At 31.4% G+C, this 20,915-nt stretch overlaps 1 protein-coding gene across 2 annotated transcripts; it reads left to right on the forward strand.

Moving 5' to 3' along the window:
• The first annotated feature begins 2,950 nt into the window (after positions 1 to 2,950).
• On the forward strand, positions 2,951 to 20,356 carry LOC113377797 (neurogenic locus protein delta). 2 transcript variants are annotated; one of them, XM_026618223.1, is made up of 7 exons: positions 2,951 to 3,008; positions 5,067 to 5,288; positions 7,104 to 7,406; positions 11,497 to 11,554; positions 15,601 to 15,858; positions 17,802 to 17,862; positions 18,577 to 20,356. In XM_026618223.1, exons 2-7 carry the CDS (start codon positions 5,220 to 5,222, stop codon positions 19,979 to 19,981), a joined length of 2,154 nt encoding a protein of 717 aa, XP_026474008.1. In that variant the 5' UTR covers positions 2,951 to 3,008; positions 5,067 to 5,219; the 3' UTR covers positions 19,982 to 20,356. The 2 variants fall into 2 exon arrangements, with proteins under 2 accessions (XP_026474008.1, XP_026474007.1); XM_026618222.1 differs by lacking the exon at positions 2,951 to 3,008 and having other exon boundaries at positions 4,830 to 5,288.
• The last annotated feature ends 559 nt before the right edge of the window (positions 20,357 to 20,915 follow it).

Below are 20,915 nucleotides of genomic sequence, written 5' to 3' on the forward strand. Positions count from 1 at the left end.
ATTATTTTTTACAAATGTCTAATAACTGTTAATAATTAATTGTTCTTTTCTTAAAAATTATTTATATTTTCGGATTCTCATATGTGTATCTTATTAACCGTAATTTAATATAGATTAAATAATATTTGAATAGTGATTATACTATGCAAAAATTTGAATAAAAAATTAATTATGATTGAAATATAAAATTGAATAAAAATCAAATGCTGTCAGCATATTGATTAAATGCATTTCAATTCATTGCAAAATGACTTGACTCAATTACTATAAGTGGCTACTTCTGCGACAAATAAAATGTCATTTTAACGCCGGCAATACGTGAGTACGTGTCAATTCACACATGTGAAAAAGGTGTTTAATCTGAAAGCATGTAGAAAGCAAGCTACAACTCATGCTTTTATCCAAATGAGTGTAATTATAATTTAAATCGTTCAGCAGTATTCACATATCGCGGCTTCTCGGCTTCGCGGCACCCCTAGCGTATAACGTATAACGCGGCATCAAGCTCAGCGCGTGCATAACAGTGACCGTAGCGAGCTCAATTCGAGCACGTGTCGCGTTCAACTGTTACACTTACTTACTCACTTATTGTTAGTATTAATACCTATTCGCGCGCTACGCTACCACTCTTCATATATGTGGAAATAATAGGTAATTTGCCATTTAGAACTATCGTCGATACCAAACCATCGGGGGTTTGCAAATTCCCTAAAATATTACACGTTTTGAAAAGAGAGCAGGGATGTTAAGAAGTCAATTTTGCTAAGTATATACAGTCGGAATTTTTGAAGATTATATGATTTAAAATTAATGGTGCATGTCATCATGCCTTAAGACAAATTGCTGGAACTTCCCGTACAAAAAATATTTTTTTTTTGGAAAAGCCTAAACAGTTTTTGAAAACTAAACAATAGATTTTTGAGAATTTTGAAAACATCTGAATTTTTGAAAAATTTGAGTTTATTTCATATTTCGAACTTTTATTCAAAACTATCGTAGCTGTTTTAGAGATGAAATATCAAAGCAGTCTAACGGATAAACATTGGTACGAAAAACCCATAGAAATATAAACAAAATTTGTACTTAATCGATAAAATATCTAATAATTTAATGTGCATATGTCTAATGATCATTTCTGACTGCATTTGCATTTTTTACTTTTTATATTGGTTACCGGAAACCGCACGACCTGCCTTCCCAAAATTTTGATCAGTTCTTCGCCTCGTCAATACAAATTAAATGTTTTATAAATCATTCAAATCGGACGCTCAGTTCGTTTAAAACTTAATTACCACTTTACCAAAATATCCGTAATCCGTCTAATATCCGTAATTTATCCTACTCGGCACGTCTCCCCAATAATACAAATCGAATGTTTTTTGAATTATTCAACTCAGTTGATTCGTGTTCTCGAAATAATACACACATACATCCATTTTTTTTAACATATGCCAAAATGTTCAGAGGCTTTTGAAACGTAAAGATATATAAATATTTTCATTTTCGATTTTTTTGCCATTACTATGACTTACCCTACGGGAAGTTAAAAGACACTTTGTTAGGTTATTTTCATCACGCTATTCAGATTTTACACTTATTGTTTATTAAGAAACGATCCCTGCGCAGTTTAATCAATAATTAGAAATTTGTGATATTATAAAAAAATATCGATAATTTCTTCTATGTTTATGCATACTAAAAATGTGTTATTGAATAAATACAGAGATAGCATACCCTGAGAAGTTCAAAACTACACATGACTATTTTAATTTTCTTGGAAACGTTTGACAATTTTGTAAACGTTATGTAATTTAAAAATTAATAAACTATTGATTTTCAAAAACAAGACGAGATCAATAAAAATAGTTTAATAAATTTGTGGCTTAATATTAATAAACTTAATCTGAAAATCATTTTATTATAGTAGGGATTCCTAAGATGAGTGAAATCTGTTTTGATTTTTATTATTAACTAAAAATCAAATGCAAACTGTTTAATTTTATAAAAGATTTTTTAAAATTTCACTAGTAAAACTATAACTTTGCGGTAAAGTTTGTATTTATGAATGATATAAATACAAACTTGACAAACTTACAAAATTTGACTACAAAATTACTAAATAACTGATACACTTTAAAAAAAATACTCTGATTCAAAAACGCATGATAAAACAACATATTTATTTTTATTTACTATCGTAGCAATATAAGATAATAAAACATTTAAAATCAGTAAAGCTGATTATTTCAAAATTATAATATAGTATTTTATAAATTTTTATGAAGCGCCCAGCAAATGATATAATTTTTAACAATTACTTTTTTGTACAAACACTTTATTCTTATAATTAGCATGACCGCTTATTTGTTCATAATTTTTCTTCATAATAAAATTTATTATTATTTTTATTAATTCAATTTATAACATGAGCCATTTATTGAGTATGGGATTTATGTTATATTTATATAAAGCTAAAGATATACAATGCAACAACATACATCAGCGCGCAAGACTGTATAATTGTTGATTATAATATATTTTATTCTCACGTTTCTATAGTCTAACTACTTACTTTGATTTCATAATTAAAAAATTTTCAATTCACGACATTGTTACTTTGTGTGATAGTCAAGTACAGTGAACTAACAACATTAAAGTAACTTTGAATCCCATACGGCTGCATATTTATCAGTATACTGACGACTCATCGATCCTAGGTAATAGATTTATATAGAAGGTCGATTTATTCCACTGATTCAGTTGACAAACGTTTCACAGGTTATAACTGGACAATAAATAGTGGCGGGTCATTGCAAACTTGTGGCAACCTGGTGTTTTGATCGAGAATTACGTTCTAGGGTACAATAAGCAGTACATGATCTATGGCCACAATATTTTTCACAGGTATGTTCAGATGCAAATAGACATAGTGTGTAAAATGTAGTATCGTCTTAAATTATTCAGACAAAAGTTTAGCTTTGAGTTGCATTCGAAATTATGATAATTATGTATTCAATATCATCTGATTTATTATTAGTATAAATATTAGAAAAAATTTGAATAATTTTAAAACGCCGTTTATAGTAATAATTTATCATTTTTAGATAGTAGATATATTAGCATATTATATCATTTTAATCGTTATTAAATTATTAATAAATTAACTAACGTCAATTATTCATGTAAATTATATTTATTAGTGATTACTAAACGTGTATTCTGTGACAATCAATTGTTCGAAAATACAATTTATGTGTAAAATTAGGAATATCGCTTATACAAAATTTTACTAGTGTTTGATATTATATAATCCAAACTAGAAGTGCGTGGCATCGTGCCTTAAGGCAAATTTCTGGAACTTCCCGTACCGAAAATTAAAATTTTTAAAAAAGATTCAATATTGTTGAAAACTGAAAAATTGGGATTATTGAGAATTTAAATTTTTTTGATAAAATTGACTTTTATGGAAAATGAGATTTGTTCATAATTTGAAATGTTTTGGAAATTTTGAACTATTTTAAGGCAATCGCGCTGCGTTGGCTGCTTAGAGATGAAATATCGAAGCGCGTAAGCGTCGGGTCGTAACAGATAAACATTGGTTCAGAACCCATAGGAATGTAAACAATTTTTGTTTCTAATTATTGAAATCTCTATAAAATATCTGATAATTTGAGGTACATATGTCTAATGATCATTTTTGAGTGCTAACTGTCATTTTATTTTACATATTTATTGGATCTCCGAAACCGCTAGACTTACCTTCCTAAAAATTTTATCAGTTTTTCATTTCGTCAATACAAATAAAATGTTTCTTGAATCATTCAAATCGGGCGCTTCGTTATCTCAAAAATTGAATTACTTTTTTAGCACTTTTTGTCCCGTATCTTCGAAACGACTGGATCTGCCTTTGCCAAAATCTATCCAGCTCATCTCACTGTCAATATGATTCGAATGTTTTTTTAAATTATTCCGAGTGGAAAGGGCTAATATCTAATACGGTCATTGAAATAACAAATAGTGTAAATTCTTAGATATCTTGTTGTCAAAAAGTATAGCGGGTTATGGTGATTGATAGTACGATTAATTGCAAAACATTTGAAATAAGACAAAGTGTGATATGTTCGATGAAAGACGTTTTCTGCATGTATCAGTGATTCGGGGATTGTTGTGATTGGGGTCTTGTTTATGTTGTGACACTTGGTGACCTGGTGCGGTGTTTGTGCGTGCCATTGTCGCGGCGTGCAGTGAACTTGTCGCGTTCGTGACATGGACGCGTAGTCCCGTGCTGTTGACACGAGGTGCTCCTCGAAGGGTATAGGGATAACTGGCTACGGCTAATATAAAGAAGCGTAAGAAACAGCTGCTAAAGGCTATAAGCATCGAGTCCGAGCCATACCATCTGCTCTCGGTTCGTATTCATAGTTGGATTTGAACCGAATTCGGTTTGTGTGCGTGCATCGGTCGACTATTTCCGTGACTCCACCTTCTGCCGACTGCGGCGCTCCGTCGCATCGGCGGCGTATGGACGTATGGACGTATGGTCGTATGGTCGTATGGTGTATTTGGTGTACAATGGTGATATGGTGTTGCGTGTATCGTATGTGTGCGCCTCCGAAGACTGAAAAGCACACACAGAGACTGAAGCCACGGGCCACGGCAAGCCGGCAAGGTAGGGGGACGTCGCTCATGTCGCTCGAGAGCCAAGAGTTTACTCATCACTCGTTTGTTTGAATCAGTCTCTCGACAACTCTGTTTCACTTTACTGTTACAAACATTTTTCGTGCTTTGCGGTACGATTTGTATTGTGAGACGGATTGTTATTTTGTTGTTTTTTGATTTTTAGTTTTTAATTCTTGTTACTTCATAACTTTTGTGTCTGTACAGTTCTTAATTAGCAATAGACTGTGTTTGTGCTCATATTATATTGATTTGACGAAATCGATGACAACGTGATCATTTAGAACGAATGGATTTATGATTGTTTCTGCCACTTTCGACGTTGAGGTATTCAAACCTCGTGTGCAAAATTACTAATTATGGTTTTTGTTTTTAACAACGATCACTAGTGCTACGTTGTTAGTGCCGTACCGGAATATTGGATTACGCGTGTGGTTCAAGTCATAATATTTTTATTTGGTTCAGTTGAATTGTTTTTGTGTATCTTTGGTCCATGGAGAGACTGTGGTGCTTTTGACGATTTATTAAATAAATAGCTAAATATGACAACGACTTGGGAAATACGGTGGTTTACCACCTTGTTGGCATTCATCATATTGACAGGACATCAGGTAAGAGCTCATCAAAATACATCTCATACATCGTACGTAACTCGTAAAGCGTTCCCAAGTACTTTTAAACAACCAGTCACTTTCCCACGGTACAACTGATCTTTCAGTGCTTGTTCAACTATTACACGATATCATCAATTTCGTATATCACTTTGATAACATGCCAATATCGAGGCATATTCCAATTATTTCGTACTTATAATTTAACTAAAATCTGGATTTAATAACAATTATAATTTTTTTTTTGATAGTGTGTCTTATATGTAAATTCAAATTTTTGTATATTAATCGAATATATTGTAATGTAAATGTCTTTCAAATAAATTTATTTGATAATAATTTAATATATACGCATTTTATTTATTCTATATTTTATTGCTTATATTTCAATCAATCCGTTTACAGAAATACATTTATATATGACTTGAGAAATAATGATTTACGAATGATAAAAATAATTGTTTTATCTTATTTAAAAAATAAACATGAAATAAACGTGAAAATACACATTTATTTAATTGTTAGTGATATATGAAAACCGCTTATTTGTATTAAAATTTTTGTTTGACTTCATTTTGATTAAAATAAAATCAATTTAAATAAATTTAAAAGTTAAAATTATTTCTGATATTATACTATTTTAAATAGTATTTAATATAAACCAAAATATAATTTTGGTTTATATTAAATTAAAATAATTGTTTTGTCTTATTTAAAAAATAAACATGAAATAAACGTAAAAATACACATTTATTTAATTGTTAGTGATATATGAAAACCGCTTATTGGTATTAGAAGTTTTGTTTGACTTAATTTTTATTAAGATAAAATCAATTTAAATAATTTTAAAAGTTAAAATAATTTTGAATATTACACTACTCTAAATATTATTTAATATAAACCAAAATATAATTTATTTTAGTATGGTAGAGTTTTGGGATAGTAGTATAAAATTTCAAACGTATTAAAACTTCCGTGGAATGCATCTTCATCAGCATATAGCCATTGCATTCCATTCAGTCTTCGTTTCATTAAACTACGTGTTCTTTTAAAACATTACACAATTTCATAACAATTTATAAGCATTTACGATTTACCTATGTACTATTTGCAGAACTTAGGGACGCTTTATGACTGTTCAAAATGAAAATATGCACGATATCGCTTATATATAGCAATCGTGTTTATTTTTGTAAATTATTATGCTTGGGCTCGATTGTTTCATATTTTATGATGGGCCGCGTATATATATATATATATATATATATATATATATATATATATATATATATATATCATACATGCCTCGGTACTAGCAAAGTACAGAAGTCGTGGCAGAAATTACATAATTCTACTTACATTTTTGTTCAATAAAACTATCATTTTTCTGTTTACATCATACAAAAAAATTATATAAAAAAATGCATAGTGCTGACAAGTTAGTTGTATAAATGTTAGTGCCAAATCTCTAGTGCTGTGTACACTTCTCTATATGTAACTAACCAACGTAATATCCACTGATGATGACATTAAATTGAATGTCGAAACGTTTGGAAATAAAGATTATTTTATAAATCTTTGGCTTTTCTTTGTTTGATGTATCGCCCTCAAGAACTCACTCATATATTTCAACATCAAAATTAACTACTAAATCATATATATATATATATATATATATATATATATATATATATATATATATCGTGACATAAATAAAAAAAAGCATGTAGCAGAAACTAATACCGAGGATGATGTCGGTCATCCTTGTATGAGATGCGGGCACCAGTGTTTTGAACATTATTGGATTGATTGCAGGTGCGTTGTACCGGAGTTTTCGAGTTGCGTTTACGTTCTTTCACGAATGCGAACGGCGGCGACAGCAGGGGCGCATGCTGCAGCGGCAGGCAGGACCCGGTGACCTTACGATGCATTGGCACATGTCAGACGCGATTCCGCGTCTGTCTGAAACACTACCAAGCCGAGATCGACACCACATCAAAGTGCACCTTTGGCGATGTCATAACGCCGGTGCTCGGAGGCAACGACATCGACTTGCTTGCAGCCAATGACGAAGGATTCGTTAATCCCATAAAGTTCGACTTCGACTTTACTTGGCCGGTTAGTTTGTATATAAATTTCTATTACGACCTGTTCTGTTTTCACGATACATTTCTCTCAAACTTCATAGAAATAGTATAAATGTGTCTGATTCTGCCGCAAAATAGACCAATGTTATGGCAAGGCTATGTTACGTTCCAGGTTTCATACAGAATGCTACTAAATACTGTCAAAATGACGTTTTACACATAAAATTCAACTTCACTCATATGTTATCAAGCTTTATATCAAATATGCAGCTTGTGCATTTTTTAAGTTAGGTTTTCTATCTAAAAAGCCTGACTGCACAGCAACCACATAGGATTTGACAATTTTCAATACCACTTTATATGAAAACTGCTACATAACATAACCTTGCCATAACATTGGTCTATTTTATGGCAGAATCGACCCCATAGTCAAGTTTCGCGAAAATATTGTGAAAAAAACAGATATTAACAATTTTAAAGTTGATGATGAACTTGATTTCTATTTGTATTATCATCGTCTTAGTTTTTTATTATTATTTGGTGAATGACATTTTTAATAATATTTTTTTCATGTTCTTTGTGATTATGTTCATGTTTACATTTGATTGCTCGATTGCGTATATCAATCGATATTCTTTATTAATAATTTCTGATAATTATTACCAAAATCATTTCATTCCTTCAACATATTTTAAATACTTCTGAGAAAACTAATAAAACGGTGCGTCACTGCAGTGGCAGCATTTCCGCATAACGGAAGGAGCACATGTATGAAACATTTCAAATTGCCTACTTCCCCAATATAAATATTTCTAGTTTGAATTTTTTTTATTGATACGTATATTTTTGAAATTTCATATTTTTTCAACTGCACTTTATTACCTTTTTACGCAAATAGTAAAAAAAACATTAATCTATAACATTATGATTAGAGACAAAAAAACAACCTTAACATCATGGTAGTGGTTTTTAGATTGTACCCACAAATTTAAATAATTTTACTAATTACCAAAACAAACATCAAAGACTCGTCTAATAAACTTCCAACATTTTAAGAAGATACTTACATGTATACTAAAAACGATTTCAATTAGTAACAGGTTTGAACCTTGAACATAATTGGTTACAGTCCTTCGCATCCTTAATAGTTGCGTCTATCAAGTTTTGACTGTTTTTCGATAGTAACAAATAAATAATATCAATGCCAGTGAGTATGTGGGAAAATTTTATTAGCTCTTCAATAATTTCATTTATAGCATATTTTAATATTTATAATGGCATTATTATATTAATTATCAGTAATTCGAATTGAGTAATCTTCAACGTAATATTACTTAATAATTTTATCAATTCTTTAAAGTAAAGAATAAATACTGTTATCAGCATAAGCTCCATGAGTAAACTGGTTTGTGGCGTATTAAATAACTACTTGTAATGTCCTGAAAATGATAATGTACCTTCCGGTTGTTATTAATAATATGGTGTTATTAATGAACAAATAAAACGTAATTTACCTTTAGATGCACAATTTATAATTTTCACATATTACTTATTTCTAAAAACAATCAATCTAAGAACATAAACGATACGATATATATATATATATATATATATATATATATATATATATATATATATTTGTTTATGTAGACATTGTGAAAACCAGCTGCTAGTGTCGCCGCCGTCCGTTATTTTGCATAGAAATGTACTGATCATTGTGTAAGAATATACAATTCTATGTAAATATTAATATTCCGTATATGATATTTCGTTATCCTGGGCAGATGTTCACTTTAACAATGAATGCTATGACACAAGTCTACAACATATCGGTGTTGTTCCTATCTTGAATTTATTTTATTTAACGCTACGCACGATTATATTATAAGTGAAGTGCATTTATTTTGTGGATAAATATGATACTAGACCACAATATTAATTGGCTTCGCTTTCGATTAATATCTTTGCAATGGTGTGAGATCGAATGATAAATGAGATATTTCGTTGGTCAACTAGTATACTAGTTTAGTAGGACATCTAATATTATAATTATTAATACATTATAATTTTGTAGGCATTTATCAATTATATACCATAAATTAGAATTATTATGATAAGTATGATAATTACAATGTATTTTTTGTTTGTCTATTAAATTTATTAAATAAAACAAACGTGTCTTAAGCCAAATTGCTGGAACTTTACATACCGTAATTTAAAATTTCAAAGTTTAAAAAAAAATTGAGAACTTTGAAAAAATTAATTTTTTGAGAATTTAGAAATTTTTGAAAATATTTCACGAGTTTGTTATTTCGTCAATACAAGTAAAATATTATTTAAATCATTCAAATCGGACGTTCCATTCTCCTAAAAACTAAAATATAACTTTTGGCACCTTTTGTCCTATATCTTCAGCACGTCTACTTATCAATTTTTGTGTTTTTTGAATTATTCAAATCGATTAATCCGTGTTCTAGAAATCATCGACAAAAAATTGCATCCGCACATACATACACACACCCATTTTTTATAAGGTATGCCAACATACTCAGAAAGTTTTGAAACGTAAAAATATATAAAAAATATTTTTGATTTTTTGCGATTCAACCTACAATAATTTAAAAAATTCTAAAATAAATAATTTTAAAGGATTCGCTTTCCATGATTGTGCATGAAGCTTAATTTTTATTTAATATGACATTTTTTATTTATCTTAAAACGTGTTTGTCTTGCTTCATGTTTTGCGTTTATGCAACTACCATAAATTTCTTTTTAATGTATAATAGTCTTATATCCCATTGCGAATGGAAATATTACTGATAGCAAGATAATCAGTTACAAAGTAGAAGTTTTCAAGTAAAAGTTTACAACATGGCATAAGGGTATATAACCATATCACTTCGACGACGACATTGGACGGCAGATGTTCCTTTTCTTATACTGTCGATTAATGGCGCGTTCACAAGCTTTTTATGAAGCACAGGCGTATTTTTTTAAATTTGGACAACAATTAAAGAATACCTGGTATTATATAAAATAATAAACATAGTTAAAGTCAACCGCGTTTTTGAAGTATTTAAGCTTCAAATAAACTATTTGAATTTGATAATATTTCTGAATATTTTCATTCCATCGTATCTTTTTCGAAAAAAATCTAACCTACAGTGACTCTTCTCTGCAAGAATCCAAAAAAATCTATTGTATTCAATATTTCTAAACCTCGCACATAGAAGGGAATCCTATTCTTACAAAATTGCCTTTCGCCTAGGCATAACGTCACAACATGCAACTAAAAATTTATTCTTTTACTACCAGTACCTGAGAATATGCCATCGATAAAGTCGAAGGAGTATGCTCTTCGCAATTTTTACTTTAAATTATGTTCGAAGAAGAAGATAATTTCATTAATGCTACTAAATCATTCGAAACATAACTTTATCTTTGTTTTTTTTAAGAATGAACATTATTCTGATACCAGCAGCAATTTTTATAATGTATTCAGATGTATTATGGGGCGCTCTAAGCTTTCACACGGTAGTTGATGTTCATGCAATATGCAATGATGAGCAGCATGTTTGAACAAAATAAAGTTCTTATTACGAGTAAAACTCTACGACAAATATTTAAAATAAATATGTACAATTGAAAAATACACATTATAAAATTATAAAAATATATAAGCATATACCAGTACAGCGTGATTATTTATACATGCGCATGTGCGTGTAATATAGAAGAATGTATGCATATGTATAATCAAATAGTGTATGGCAATAAAGCGTATTTTTAGATTGAAGACGAACGCTGCATCTGAGTTTTTATTTTTTTCTGTATTTACACTAGAAATACCAAGAACTTGTGCATAAATTCTGCACTTGTAGCATCCTAAAAAGACATTAACAATGAAAAAATGATGATTTAAACTACATTTAATTCGAACGTCGGACTTTGCAGCTTTTTAGCTTAATATAATTCACCAGTATTTTATAGTAATTATATTTGGCAATTACATATTATTACTAGAAAGTGATAGTTATGTTTATTTCTTTTATTATATGTTATTAATATTAACGTATCAACTTGTTTTCTTTATATTCTAATCTATCTTATTTTTATTTCAGGGATTCTTTTCTTTGATAATCGAAGCTTTGCACTACAATAATTCCACTTCAACGAATGGTAAGTTTTAATTATACATGCGAATGATTTTATAATGTAGGTATTATAGGCATAATTTGTCAGCACAGTTAAACATTCATAGTTCAAATTAAAATTTATTTCCTCATGTTGTTAAACATTTATATCAACCATCATATCAATGATTTAATAATATTTGTGGCTAATGTTTTAGTAATAATTTAATTTAATTATAATATTGATATAATATGTATCAATACATAACAACATAGTTATCAGTTGATCAGCGAAAATAATCGTTAAGTGTAAATATTTTCTTTTTTTTCTAAACTATGAAACATACCTTGTCATTACCTCGTATAAATTATCACAATATGTGGAATTATTTCAAAACCTTTGTCATTTAACAATTATGAACAGTGCATAATTGATAGCAACAGTTGTAAGTAAGTTGACTTTATCCATCTATTTTCAAAACATGCTCAAGAAGGTTTTTTTTATTTATCCACATGAAAAATGTTAAACTTTTGGACACGATTTGAGTATGGTGCTAGTTAACAAGCAGATCAACCTTTAAACTGCTTTTTGCAAAAATTCTAAAAAAGAACTAAGGTGATTTTATGGGTGAAAATGTTTGAAAGCGCATTTGATTCGTTTTCTTTTTTAAGTTACAGTCAATAATATAAGAAACGATTTATTTTGATTTTTTATATACAGTTTTTAAAAGTGAATTTCCGATACCTTTACGATATGAATTGAATTCATATTTATCGTTAGCCTGTTCATATCTCCATTGGTAATATTAAACAAACACATAGCGCTGGTCCGATTATTTATAGATTACAAGTTTTTCTTTTTTGTCAAAGCGATTGACTTTATTATGATTAACAAGAAAGAATGTTTGATTGTTTATGTATGTTTATACGTTTTTATTTATTTTGATAAGTCTTCGCACCTGTCAAGCATCGCTTCCGCGGCCGGTCGATTGTATATTATTAGATAAGGTCGTACCCCTTGAAGATAGAGTTGTTCTTCCTGTATTAAATGTGCACAGGCCAACCGTCAGTGATTTTGAACAGGAATAAGTCGAACTTGTGAATGTTTGGCTTCCTGTTTTTTATGATAACGATGTTGATGTCTATACTTGAAATGATGAATATTCACTCATATGTAAAATTATAAACATAAGGTTTTTGGATAACTTTCAACCAGTAAAATAAACTTATTTTTATAATCACTACCATATCAGAATATATATATATATGGAATAGTGCCTAAGATTGTATAGCTGCGATACCTAGAGGCACAATAGCACAATACTGAAACATAAATTCGTTGTTCGTCATTCTTTCCAAGGTATGCTTTTTTCGATGAATAGTTTTACTTCTCAAAAATGTTCCAACTAATAGTGAACCGGTACGTGTGTACTGGTGCAGAACACCCTTGCGTCGTTCAGTCTGATAGTTATTCGTTTTTTAAACAAAAACAGCGCACATCCGACAATTTGGAAATTATAGTACGACAAAAAAGTAAATGGAATTAGACCAAATTTCGCGCGATAATTATCCATAAATCAATTGGAACGAACTATCAATGAATTAGTCAGAAGAGTTAACGTCAGTTGATTCGTCAATGCTATTTACTACTAAATAAAAGATTTTTTCATCAATATGATTACTTACCATACTATGCACGTTTATTGAAAGAACTGAAATCATATAAATTACGCCTGACATTATGTTTGGCATATGTGTATCAAGTAGCGATAGAGAGAGAAAGAGAGTAGTACAGAGTTCTTTCCGTATAAAAATTTAAAATTTAATTCTTCTATTTATAATTTTGAAACAATGTTTTACAAATACATAACTTGTTTATATAATAAATAATTTGTTTGTACATAAAAAAACAAACATTCATATTTCATCACTTACGAGTTAAAAAAGTAAATATTTTTTAAAACTATGAAGAGCAAAAGAAAAATATAACTACGTTACTAGAGACTATAGCATTTATATATGTATACTTATTTTACATTTCAAGAGTTAGTTTAAAGATTATTAAGAATGTTTTCAGACGGAAGTATTGTAGCAGACATATAAAATTCTGAGCTCGTACAAGAACAAGAAACTTTGTGAAATTAGGAATTTATGCTTATGCGCTTTCTTAATAAACCATCACAAGTAATACATCGACGTTAGATTTCTTCAGCGCATTCTAGATTCATTTACACCTATGCCAAGGGGGGAGTGCATTGTTAAAAACTTTTATTTATTGTTAATACTATATACCTGAAATAATTGAATAGAATCTTTCTACGACAGTTTTGGGCAAACCAGTCTGAATAAAGCAAAATGCGCATGCGGTGCGGATACCTATTATGACCGAACTTACCATTACCAAATACCATACATTTTGTAAGAGAAAAAATAAAAATTTTCGTATTGCCGTCATTATATAATTAAACACGAACTCAAATTATTCTATTATGCTTCTCTCCTCAAGTTGGAAAATTTGCTCGTGCGCATTGGCAAATGTTGAATGTCGAGCTTTTATAAATGGCCGTTAAATTGTATTTCTCTATCATAACTGATTTAGAAGTAAACAGTGCTCACTACAAAATTTATTGTCATTTAACTTTTACATTGAGCGCTCTTTTAATATATCCGTTCGTAGTCATCGCCTACGTTCACTTTTGTTGAAATATAAAAATTTAAGGAAAAATAGAGATCAATAGTATACCTGGTTTTCGAGAATACGTTGAATTTTCAGATTTTAATTTTAAAGAATTTTCACTTTTATGATCGATATCAGTACTGCAAAAATGTCTGTTCCTAGCAATGTAACTTCAAGCCTAGTGCTGCAAGTCACGAACTCTGACCGCAAGGCGATCGGAGGCCTTGATGATCCGGTTGATTATAATGGACATCAAGTTAGATTCTTTTCAATTTACATGTATAATTTATCAGTATATGAAGAATATAATATTATAATAATTATTATCTTTATATATACATACATATATATTAGATGGTAGAGTATTGGATTTGTAAATATGTACATATATATGTATATATATATATATATATATATATATATATATATATATATATATATACAATATTCAATACTTTTTCATGTGCTTGTGATGACCCCTAACGTTCGGCCACCCACAAGTTTTGTTTGCTGTTTTTTACCTTCATATTTTTAATCTACTTCTAGACTTCATAGTTAAATGAACCTAAATAATAAGCGCATTCACTGCACAATCTAACCAATACATACTTCTTCATTGATGCGTGCACAATCATGAGCACTCTGGGATATACTAGAGTGAGAATTTTCAACAGGAACACAAATGATATCATTAAAACAAGCCGGGGGCGACATCTCGATTTCGACAGCACAATTCCTTAAAAAGAATAATTGTACTAAAAATGTTGATGCTACAGTAAGATTATGCAATAAGTTCGATCAGCGGTATGATTAGGGCGTGTACCCAATGTACGCCCTCTGTCTTGTGCAGTGAATCGGCAGTGAATATTGAAGGTGCGCCCGATTATGTTATAGAAAGTTGATGAGAACATTGTGTGATTCTAAGTACTGACGGTGATGAGATGCATTTGCATTCATCTTTTCCCAAAACCCTCGCATTTAATAATGATACTAACAAAATATCAGTTTTCAGTTGGCATCACATGTGCCGCTTAACGCATTCTTATACTTTCTTTTCGTTCATGTTAACTTGGCAAAACTAATGTATTTCTTAAGAAATATTTAGTTCGATAAGATATACAGAATGATTGGGAGTATGGCGAAACGAACCGACCGAGTGTTCGGTTGTTATTTAACAGCTTTTTTAATTGTAATGATCAGTAGAAACATGAATACGTCCAATATGTGCATTCATTCAATGCCACATTTACCGTCCATACCACTTTTCTAGTTATTTTCTATTAGATAGTTATTAGCTACTTAAAAAAGTTGGTGTATTGATTATATAAATTATTGTTAGTCAATTACCTAATTTAACTTTATTTGTTTATTTTATTATTTAAAAACGGTGGTTATTAAATATTTTCTTATTACAGATAAGATGGGTACCTTGATCGCACGGTTTCCGCGCCAAAGGCTACTGGACGTGTCCGCGAATTGGACTCATGAGGAACAAAGCACAAGCAATGCAAGTCTTCGGTTCGAATATCGAGTGACCTGCGCGCCCCATTATTACGGCAACGGCTGCGCGGAGCTTTGCCGGCCGCGAGATGACAACTTCGGACACTTCACATGCTCCAGCACCGGACATCGCGTATGCTTAAGCGGCTGGCAAGGGGATTACTGCACGAAACGTAAGTCTTTATTAATCATTTGGAAAATGATTATTATTTTGTTCGACTTTTATCAAAACGCCTGATGATTCAAGCTCTATATAGTTAAAAATACTATTACATCTGAATCGTTTTAAAAACTAATAGTAAATAATTTAACATATATCTTGCGTTGGAAACTAATTATTGATATTCGAATAGTATCTTTGGCCTATATATATTATGGCATCTTATATTACTTGGCAATGTGGCTTGTGGTACGAAGGTATATGAAATAGGAAATATCAATGCCTTTTTAATAAAACGTTGCGTTCGAAATATATAAATGATTACTAAACAGAGTTTTCGTAGTTATTTCTGATTTATTCGTATTATTTGATATTCATTCCAAACATTTTCATAATAAACTGCACCCGACATGTTTAGATCAATCAATCAGACAAGTTTAAGTATTTAGGGGTGTTTTTAAACTTTATTTTTAATGAAGATAACGCAAAATATTCTTTTGCGTCGTTCTTGTCTGTTTGAGTATATATGAATGAATGAATTAAGTGCTGAGCGGAGATTCGCAAATTGGTCCTTTTTTATTTTTTTATTAAAAATATGTCGTATATGACATAGTTATTTTTATATTGTAATGTTTATGATAATTTGCAAAATTATGGTCCATCTGGAAAATATTCTGGAAAGTATTGTGTAATATATAATAATATATTTTTTATTTAATTCGAATTAGTATTTTGTGTGAAAGCTAATTTATAGTAATGTGTGCAAGAAAATTTGAATTTTGCGACTTTCAAAATTCATACTTTTTGCCACAGGAAGACAATATGATTTGTGAGCGAGCACGTGTGAACTTCTATGAATGCGTAGATGCGTATGTAGAATCCCTTACACACGCGTGCAGGTATTACGCATATAAAAAGAAACACAATATGTGTGAAATAGATACACATGCATGTATGAATATCGGAATGATGTAAAACACGTTTGCTGTTTGGTTAGTAGTTTTTTGCTTATGGTTATGTTGTTTTACGGTTGTAATTGTGTTTCTTGGGCGGCGTGCGAGTGGAGTGCCGCATCGTTGCCACATCGTTTCTGTCATGCTAAAAGAATTACAGGTGAAAGCATACAATGAACTCTATGCAGAATCTCTCGTTCGAAAGCTATTTCAAGTTATTCTCGATCCTCCTCTTGAAATTCGTAGACATACATATTCTTCTGAAATGGGTATGCTGTTTTTTCAAATTGCATATTGATGCTTTCCCTATTTCATAAAATTAAAATAAGTCGCGACCGGCATTTAGTACAAAGGTTCGTGATTCCCAAGTTTTTTTTTGTTGAAAACGTAGATTTAACCTAATAGTTCAAAGGTCGTGCACTTATCAAAGAGGCATTGCCAATGCTAAATCAAATAACCTAATATAAAGCTTTTAAAAATAGATGTTAATAAAATATCTCGTATTAAATTTTTCAACTCGCATATAATTCAATTTAAAAAGTATTAAATACAAAAGTTCATCTATGCATAATTAATGAATTTCGATGTAAAACGATTCGAAACGGGTAGTCGAATAGTTAGCTGAATTCGCAATGAATGCGCACGTTTGATGAATAAAGAAGTTTAGTACGTGATTTGAGATGGTGCAGTTTTTTATGTTTTGTTCATGGTCTGAATATGTGTTGTCGAGTGAGGTGGTTCCCACGTCGAAGAAGAGTGCGAGGCACCGACAGAATCACGCGACTGTCTGTTGAGTCGGAAAAGGACAGTATCCATGAATACACCGTGCACCGTGCACCGTGCACCGCGTTTGACCTTCGTACCACAAGAGAGGAATCCTACTTTCATGTCTTAGATAGAGAGGAGGGCTTCTAGCCACTATCCCACTGCCGCAGAATTCTCATGACGCAAGTATCCGATGTATATGCCGAATATGTTTAACATTCTTTCTTTTCAATTGCAGCGAGATGTCTTCCCGGCTGTAGCGATAAACATGGACACTGCACTAAACCCAACGAATGCATGTAAGTTGAAATTACATTTTTTTAGAATTCTAACAACAAACAATATATTATATTTTGATCCTTCGACTGGTGCGATATCAAATGAACACAAATTATATCAAATGAACATGAAAAATAATAAAAAGGGGAAAATACTTAGAAATCAATAATTCAATTATCATTCACTAATCCTTTTTTCTGCTAATTTTATTTAACAGCATAATTTATCAAAAAGCATTAGCATGTGTAAGATTAATTCATTTCTGTTGTGAGTGAATGAAAATAAGCCTATTAGATTTATAGTATATGCTGCACTGAGATAGAACAATTGCTCCTGATCACTTTCACTCAAATAGGATCATATTACTTGCTAGCTTTTAGTAATAAACGCAAAACAATCTCTTTCGAATATAATACATAATCGAAAAGTCATTTTTTCACGAATTCTTTCTCACAAATAAATAATACAAACGTAATTTTTATATAACGAGTAATATATTAGATATTAGCAGCTTTTAGTACGAAGTTATTTGGTCTTTCAAAATCTTGAGTTTCTAATAAAATGGACCACATATTCATAATATAAACATATTAATTTCTTGATTGGGTTATAAATATGTATGAAATTGTGCTATGCGTTTGGTTTGATAATTAGTTGATTGATTTTAGTGTGATAACTAGTTATTTTATTTATTATACATCATAACACGTTCTATAACTTTGTTCTTATTCCAGATGTCACAGTGGCTGGAAAGGTCGTTTCTGTGACGAGTGTGAAAGATATCCAGGCTGCGTTCACGGAACGTGCAGCAAGCAATGGGACTGCCTCTGTGATGAAGGCTGGGGTGGTTTGTTCTGTAATCAAGATCTGAACTATTGCACGAACCACAAACCATGCAGGAATGGAGGAACTTGCTTCAACACTGGACAAGGCTCTTACACGTGTCGATGTCGACCCGGATTTGTAGGTACGGATTGCGACCGCCAAATCGATGACTGCGCTTCGAAGCCGTGCCAAAATGGAGGACAATGTCGTGCTTCCCAAAACGGCAGTTACCAATGTGAATGCCGCGCTGGATGGACCGGTGATTATTGTCAAAAAGCAAAACGCACGTGCGCAGATTCGCCTTGCAAACATGGATCAACGTGCACGGATACATCGGAGGGCTACAAATGTTCTTGTCCCATCGGTAGAGATGGTACCGACTGCGAATTTGTTTTACCAGTGTCGTGTAATTGTTTGAACGGTGGCAGTTGCCGGCAGGGCACTCAAGCTTGTGATTGTTTGCAAGGATTCACTGGCGAAAGATGTGAAATAAACTCTGACGACTGTGTTAGCTCTCCGTGCTTGAACGGCGGTACCTGCCAAGATTTGGTAGGAGACTTTCGTTGTCAATGTGTTCCGGGATTTATTGGACATTTGTGTGAAACTCGAGTGGATTTATGTCTGACCAAGCCGTGTGCCAACGGTGGTATTTGCACTAATATGGACAATGATTATCGTTGTATGTGTCGGGCAGGATTCACGGGACGAGACTGTAGTATTGACATCGATGAATGCCGGTCGGCTCCGTGCCGGAATGGCGGCACGTGTGTTAACCGGGTAGACAGCTTTCAATGCGTGTGTCCATCTGGTTTCAAAGGATTACAATGCGAGAAGTCTCTGGTCGTTGGACTATCGGCATTATCGGACGTATCGGTAGAAGCCCCGCAGCAGGCGTCTATATCAGGAGATCTGACGTTATATCACGGGGTGTTGATCGCCGCTATATCATGTGTGGTGCCTCTGTTGGCCTTACTAGCAGCGATTGTATTGTTTTGCCACAAACGGAAGAGACGTCGGGATGAGGCGCGGGCTGACATGGAGGCTCGCGAACAAAACGAGCGCAATCATGATCATGCACTTATGGATGCTCATTGTGTTATTCGCAACACATGGAGTGGCAAATTCATAAACACTTCTGCTGCAAACACGTCTAATGTTAGTACGATAAGCAGCATAAGTGGGAATTCTAATATACTTTCTGATGGTTGTATGATTAATAGTGTTCAAAAACAACTTAATACTGACACAGCTCATATAAGTCAACTTAAAGACACTCGATGGTCATTTCCGGCGGCATCGCCTCTATGTGTTTAGTTTGTTTTAATAGATACTATTGTATGTAAAACTTTAGCTTGTAGGGTAGTTTGTACAGTTTATTTATTTACCCTGACAAGTGATGCATTTCCCTGTAATTTATTTGCATGTTTGCCCTTTCCTTCTCCTGTTATGCTCCATAAGAACCATGACAATTTGAATGGATGTATGAGTCTTTTATATAATGGCACATTGAGAATGTGAGAGTATATAATAAGTAATGTTTAATTTGTGATTAAAACGAAACTAAGTCAAAATCTCAATGATGTTGATACGTGCCCATGACGTTTTCAATTTATAATTTAATATTAGATAGTGTTAATTGTAAATCTTACTGAACCAATCAAGATACTTATTTTTTGACTAATGACTGATCTGACGATAGTCAAGCCTAGTTTATCTCACATTTTCTACTAAACAATTATGATAATGGGAGATGTGACTATGCATATTTTGTTGTGATTTAAAGCAAACAAATGCATTAATGTTCCTGTTAATTATATACTAAGTCATTTGTAGAATGCTATTTGTTTCAAACAATCCCATTTGCGATTGTGTGAAACATGTATCATCTACTATTGTTGTTTTTTGTACTTGATAGTTTTTTCCTTGACAATAGTCATTGAAGTTTTTATAAAAGACTAAATAGATAAATAAATTCGTGTCAAAAAGACTATTTTTTGTAAAATATTGTGTATATTTATAAGAATAAGAAACTGTATTATAATGTAAATATTTATTAAATTACCTGCTATTATATTATAAAATATTGTTCACAAACCAATTTTTTGAAAATATAAATTAACAACGTTGTTCAATATTACTTATTTCTATTCTTTTGAATAATTTTAAGACATAATTATATTTCAGGTTTTACCGTATATAAATTTTGTAACACGAGTTAAAAGTAAATACGCCTAATTATCTACTGTAC

Source organism: Ctenocephalides felis, unplaced genomic scaffold, assembly GCF_003426905.1.
Source record: "Ctenocephalides felis isolate EL2017-DRISC unplaced genomic scaffold, ASM342690v1 CF-g0.4_SCAFFOLD_01886, whole genome shotgun sequence".
Classification (NCBI taxonomy): domain Eukaryota; kingdom Metazoa; phylum Arthropoda; class Insecta; order Siphonaptera; family Pulicidae; genus Ctenocephalides; species Ctenocephalides felis.